The sequence below is a fragment of the Narcine bancroftii genome, chromosome 1 (genome assembly GCF_036971445.1).
Source record: "Narcine bancroftii isolate sNarBan1 chromosome 1, sNarBan1.hap1, whole genome shotgun sequence".
In the NCBI taxonomy this organism is placed as follows: Eukaryota; Metazoa; Chordata; class Chondrichthyes; order Torpediniformes; family Narcinidae; genus Narcine; species Narcine bancroftii.
The window spans coordinates 268,402,166-268,408,707 of NC_091469.1; the positions used below are offsets into that span (position 1 = coordinate 268,402,166).

The 6,542-nt window shown below is 37.9% G+C and overlaps 1 protein-coding gene across 6 annotated transcripts in view; it reads left to right on the top strand.

Moving 5' to 3' along the window:
- Positions 1-6,290, top strand: part of nucb2a (nucleobindin 2a) — a 48,357-nt gene extending 42,067 nt beyond the window's left edge. For 5 of the 6 annotated variants that reach the window (XM_069898249.1, XM_069898255.1, XM_069898265.1 and 2 more), the window contains 2 exons: positions 1,953-2,037; positions 3,089-6,290. In XM_069898249.1, the coding sequence (XP_069754350.1) occupies positions 1,953-2,037; positions 3,089-3,177 (174 nt within the window). In that variant the 3' untranslated portion in view covers positions 3,178-6,290. Of the gene's footprint in view, positions 1-1,952; positions 2,046-3,088 lie in introns of those variants that run through there. The other variant, XM_069898276.1, reaches the window with a different exon arrangement.
- Positions 6,291-6,542: the final 252 nt, after the last annotated feature.

A 6,542-nucleotide genomic window follows, 5' to 3' on the forward strand; every position in this document is an offset into this window, starting at 1 on the left:
GGAACGCAGTCCAGGGCACCCCTGTGGCTGTTCTTCTCAATAACAATCATACCATTTTGGATATGGTTGGGGGGAACAACTTACCAGGAATAAGCCATGGTGATCAGATATCTGCCATGGAGTCTGGTCCTGTGGCTAAGAAGGGAAGGGAGGAGAAGAGACAAGGTGTAGTGATAGGGGATTCCACAGTTAGGTGGGTAGATAAAAGGTTCTGTGCCAGATATCTTAGATTGAGTTCACGGCATTCTCAGGAGGGAGGATGAGCAGCCAAATGTCATGGTCCATATAGGGACACATAACTTGGGTAGGAAAAGGGAGGGGATCCTGCAAGGAGAATTCAGGGAGTTAGGTGGTAGGTTGAAGGACAGGATCTCCAGGATTGTGATCTCAGAATTGTTACCTGTGCCATGTGGTAGTGAGGTTAAAAATGGAAGGATAATGCAGCTTAATATATGCCAATGCCGGTACAGGAGGGAGGGTTTTAGATTTCTGGATCATTGGGCTCTCTTGGAGAGAAGGTGGGACCTGTTCTGACAGGACGGCTTGCATCTGAACTGGAGGGGGACTAATGTCCTTGCAGGAAGGTTTGCTTGTGTTGCTTCGTTGGGTTTTAAACTAGATTTGCAAGGGGATGGGAACCAGAGTGCCAGAGCAGAGAGAGGAGTGGAGGGGGGAAAAGATGATGTGAAAATTGCATGCACCGTTAGAAGTCAATGGGCTGCACGTGGTAGAAATTTTCTAAAGTGTATCTATTTCAGTGCAAGGAGTATTGTATGAAAGGCAGACAAGCTTATTTCAGGAAATACTTGCAGAGTCATGGTGGTGTTGTTTAGTTAGCATTGAAAGTGAAGATGTGCTTAGAGCTGATGATAAATTGAACCAAAAATGTTCAAGCTAATTCTGATTTCAAGAAATGTATTTATCCTTTTAGAAATTAGATTAAGATTTGTATTTCATCTCGAGAGGACTTAAATTTCTGTTTGTCCCTGCCCTTTCAGAAAACCCATCTCTGTAAAATTTTCTCCAAGCTTTTCCTTAAAAGCATTTAATTATTTCTCACCATGCAGTTGGTGAAGTTGTATTTCAACATTTCAGAGAGAATAAACCCATCCTATCTCGTCTCCCCCTTATTGACTTCTGCCCTCCATTCCAGGCAACATTCTGGTGATTCTCTTCTACACTCTCTTTAATTGCTACTACATCCTTTCTGTTTCCACCTTCTATCTTTGTTCAAAGGAGACTGATGAGGGCCAGGAGCCACTGACTTTTCCATATGAGTTGGTCTGTTCCATTAATCATTTATTTACCCAGAGCTCCCATGTGCTCCCCATGCATGAACTGCAGGTTTTCAAAACCATCCCAAAAACTGCTTCTCCACTTCTAGTGAGCACAGGGTGACTAGAGGACTACAGGAATGTTGCTTTATTTTTGGCCTTGTGTTCATTTCAAGCCAAGATCTCTACGAAGATAAAAGTATGATTTGTAAATCACTGGTGTTGCACCATGGAATATCAATGTTATATCATTGCCAGTACGTAGTAGTTTGCCCCACGTTTTGAATGTCCATTCATAACTTCTGAACCACAGCTTGAAAGAATATTTAGTTTCACAAATATAACAGTTACAATGGGAAAGAGTAGAGAGAACTCCACTGAACTCCATAGCATGCTACTTGGAGCAAGCATTGAACTCTGTTCCCTCTTTCCCTGGATCTGGGAGTCTCCAATGCTAGATGTCGAGTCTCCAATGCTAGATGTCAAAAGTGGAGAAATGTTTCTAAGCCAAATTTGTACATTTTTTTTTTTGAAAACTGGAGCTGTTGATCATGAGTTAAAACTGATGGACGGGGTTGTTAGAAATGTTTGCACTCCCTTTTACCTCAATGTACAGGAAGATTGTAGTTTTTTTGTATTCTATTTTTATGTTTCCCTTTTTAATATTTAATTCAAAAGGCTGTACAGCAACTGGAACAGAAGAGGCAAGCGCAACCACCTCATCCTCAAGAAGGACCAAATGGGGAACTTCGGTTTCATCCTGGTTTGTGACAAATAATTCAGATAATTGTTGACCAGTACTATTCATAATAACTGCTCAATTTGTTTTCATAATTATTATTGAGTAGTTTCCACAATTACCGGCCATCGTGACACATCATTTAAAAAAAAACATTTGCTTATTTCCAAACATAAATAATTTTGGCATGGAAGTTGGAGAAACATCACCTTAATAATATGTCAAGATTTGTAGAGGAGGAAAGAGATGAAGATTTGATACATAGATGGGCTCATTGTTCAAAGTTGGTGCATTAGCATTCAAGAAGCAAATGGAAATTGACCATTATGAGAGTGGAAATTAAGATAAATCATTTTTCCTTTATTTACACAAATCCTGGTCAGACCCCACTTGGAGTCTTGAGCACTCTTGATCCAGAAGGAGATATTGGCATTGCTTGGGGAATGAAATCAGGATTTTAAGAGTTGTAATCTAGATAGATTGTAAATAAAAACATGTTTAGAATGTGAGTTGCAATCAAATTCAATTTGAAATGATAAAATAATCGGATAGGTCCAGATAAGCAGTTATTACTGCTAATCAAGATTTATAGGATAACTGCTTGAGTTAGATCATATATAAGTGAAAATATGAAGAATTTTAAATGATTTTTTCAGGATTTTATCTTTAATGAATAAATTGATATGGCAGAATGTAAATTTTAAATTTTAATTTAGACATACAGCATGGTAACAGGCCATTTCAGCCCACAAGTCCATGCTGTCCATTTTACAAGCCAATTAACCTACACCTCTGGAATATTTCAAATGGTGGGAGGAAACCAGAGCCCCGGGGAAAACCCACACAGACACAGGGAGAACATACAAACCCCTTACAGACAGAGTAGGATTCGAACCCTGGGGCTGAAAAGACCTTGCACTAACTGCTATGCTGTGCCACCCTAAAAATGGAACATTGTTTGCTGTTATCCCCACAAGCTGAGGTAAGCTTCAAGATCCATAAATGTAAACATCACGTCTTCCTGAAATGTTGGTTTCCTATCAGTCTCAGTTGTGTAAAATATTTGTTCTTGTAGGTGTGGAACAAGCTGCTCCTCCAGGCCATGACCAATCACAAGACAAACACCAGCCAGCTGCGGTGGGACAGGATCAGCCTCATCAGTAACCTTCTTGCCTGCAGTACTTGTGCTAATTCAGATGTTCCTTGGTATCTTTTGGGGTCCAAGTGATCACTCATCCAATCCAATATTTTTTTGCCACTGTTTTAACTATGTTTATTTCATGCTTTGTGGAAACCACTATTTTACGAGCACTTTGTTCAAGGTGGTTCCTGAGAACTCTTATGCAGATATTTTTCAGTGAAAGATGGATTACTTCTGTCAACATTTCGGCAGTGTGAATGGAATTTCACATAAACCCCCTGACAAGTGATCTGCCAACGACTTGAAAATTAAAACTATAATTTGTCTCCAGTTAGTTGTGAACAACTAAGATTATTTCATTTTGCTATTCAGTAAGTCCCCAGATTAAGAATGTCCAACTTACAGGCAACTCGTACTTACGGACTACGCACGGCTTCAGCGTTTCGCTGGCTCAAGGAAGGAGAACGTCGTCTGCCATTTTAAGTCGGATCGCGTTGCCGCTAACACTGTGTTGAGGGTTTAACTTTATTTGGCTGAATTTTTTCTCTTATTTGCCCTTGTAACCATGCCTTGAAAGTGTAAATCCAATGCAAGCGCTGGTGATGCACCTGTTCAAACTGACCTACAAATTCAAATTAAAGACAGACTTAAGATCAGATCTCATTTGTATCCTGGGGACTGCCTGTACATGTAATTTGTTGGGAGTACGAGAGTATTTTGGGGGGGCATAAAATTGATTATTGTTGTGACATTTCATTATAGAGTACAAGATGAGAAATTTGGAACCGTGTTTTGGGGGATGCAGACATCTTGTATATATTTGATTATAGATTTTGGAGAGCATTCATTTGCCCTGTCCTTTTCTTTCTACTGTGTCGTGGCAGTTGCCTGTCTCTAGTGACAATACTTTTCTCTGAGGATCTCCGATAGTATTATCTACACAGGCCAAAGCTGATGTATTACTTATCACATTTGCTGTTATAAAGGTCAAGAACAAAAATGGTGGAATCTTTGTATATGGAACATAACATTTTGTTGGGGGAATTACTTTGGTCAAAAATAACAAGAGTGTTGAGTGTATGTAGTTTTCCCCAGTGCTTTAAGGACTAACAATTTTTTTTTGTTGATAGGTTTTGGTGGATTATCAGAAGTAATTCTTAAAATTATGTTTCAGTAACTAAATATTTCAACATTTCCTTTTGACCTCCACTCTATTGCTCCGGTCCATCAGTACAGGCATCACCAGCACCCTGTCAGGCTATTGAGATCTTCAAAAGGTATTCTGAGACTGTTTACATTGGTTTTCCCAGATTGGACGTGAATTCATACTGTAACCATGAATGATATCTAAATCACTTGATCTAACCCTAACATTTGAATAGATTGATATAAATCACTGAATGACAGTTGCTGAGTCAGTGGCATCCATCACTTTAATTTTTTAAAGACACTGATATTTTAAAATAATGGTTTATTGTCACTCAAAAAGGTTTTGATTATACTAAATGCTCAATTTAGATCTATCAATGTCGGAGTGCCTATACATACTGTATGAATCTGAAGACATTTCAAATTCTGGGCCTTTCAGATCTGTTAGCGGACATCATTGTTCATTGCTAACAGAAAATTATCATTATAGTCAACTGATTTGCATGTTTTCTCAAAGCTGAATGTGATTTTTTTTTAAAATCTACATTTGTAGTTTATACTTTTAAAATGTATTCAGAAATTTTGAATGAAGAATCATCCACTTTTTGGAAGTTACAGGTGTTTTATTTTAATTTAAAAACCCATACAATGATCACTGATTCAATGGTATTTGTAGGAGTTGATGACAATTCCGAACTTGAACTGTTTGCTTTCCTAAATACTCTTCTGCTGTTGTGTGAAGACACAAGTATACAAGCATTAAGCACCATGTGCTTCTTGCATTTTATTGTATGTATACTTTTGACTAGCTAATGCTGAAGCATTAAAGATCAGAAAATTTAAAAAAATATTTTAATATTTGCAGCATTCTCCAAATTATGAAGCAGACAATGTTTGCATTGTCAGATGATTGTCTTAATGAACTTATTGCGCAGGGATGTTGTGTATTGAATTACCAGTGCACTTTACCATTGTCTGAGAGCATGGATTTGCACATAATTCCTCTTTTCGATATGCTGATTTTAGCTGTGCTAATCGGAGGTAATATTAAATGGAGTCCTGCCACTCTACTACTGGGAAAAATGAGAGTGAAGCTTCCCTTGACACACGAATCAGATAGTAGCAAAAGCCTGGAAGCTCATTTTCCTTGGCATTGTTGCTATACAGTAGCCAAGAAAAATATTTTTCTATTTCAAAATTACTAATGCTATTAGTGATCAAACCATTTTGCATGGTTAGAAATAATTACTAAAACACCTAAAAGCTAAGATCATTGCAGGTGAGAATTTTTAAATCCTATTGTTACCAGAAGATTCCTCAAATTTTACAGAAAGGAAGTTTGAATTCAGAGTTCAGAACATTCGTATTGAATGATTTTTCTCAGTGTTAGTCTCTGGTTCCAATGGGATCCACACCCCAAAGATGTCTTTCCCTTTACACTTTATGACACTGTTTCTTCCCTCACTCACAGATGTTAGAAATATAAAATTCCTGGTGTTTTGAATACTTATTTTGCACATGTTCAGGGGTGGGGGTAGGTGGGTGGCTTTTTATTTTTTGCTTCATGTTGCACCTGATCTAGAATGTTTAAAGCTATATGTATTAATTATCCCGGTGCCTCATCTTTCAAAGGAATGAACATAAACCATTTAAATTAAATGAAGCAATTTGTGGGGAATGCTTTGTGTTGCATCTTTGTTTATTTTAAGTGCAGTGTTTCATTGTTTTTTTTAAAACCCTGTTCAATCTTTCCAAAGAGAACTCTACCACAACCTTGTGTGCAAGTATTCTACAAAAATACTAATTAAATTCATTGTCCTAGCCTGAAGTGAATAGTTCATTTTAAAATGTCATGGTTTTATTGAATATTATATTGTTTTCCTTGCAGTTTGATTTTTGTTGATGAAAGATTTTGGTTCTCTGAATTTCTGCAAATTGGTTTATAAGAAGATACATTTGATCATAAAGTAGAATATTTAAAATACAATTTTGCTTCAATTTTCTTTATGTTGCTCACTTAACACCTTCTCATGACTGGATAGGTCCTTGCCTTTGTAAAAATAATAACCTGTGGCGGTCCACTGCAGCAGCACTCAAGCCAGTGCTCCAGGCGGTGAGTGCACGTAAAAGCCAGCAGACCACACAGCAGATGGCCCTAGCAAGTGAACCGGCAGACAGGTGGTAAGGGCAGCTTAAGGGCTAGTAACCCCAAAATGGCATGGGTCCCGTTGCACAGCCA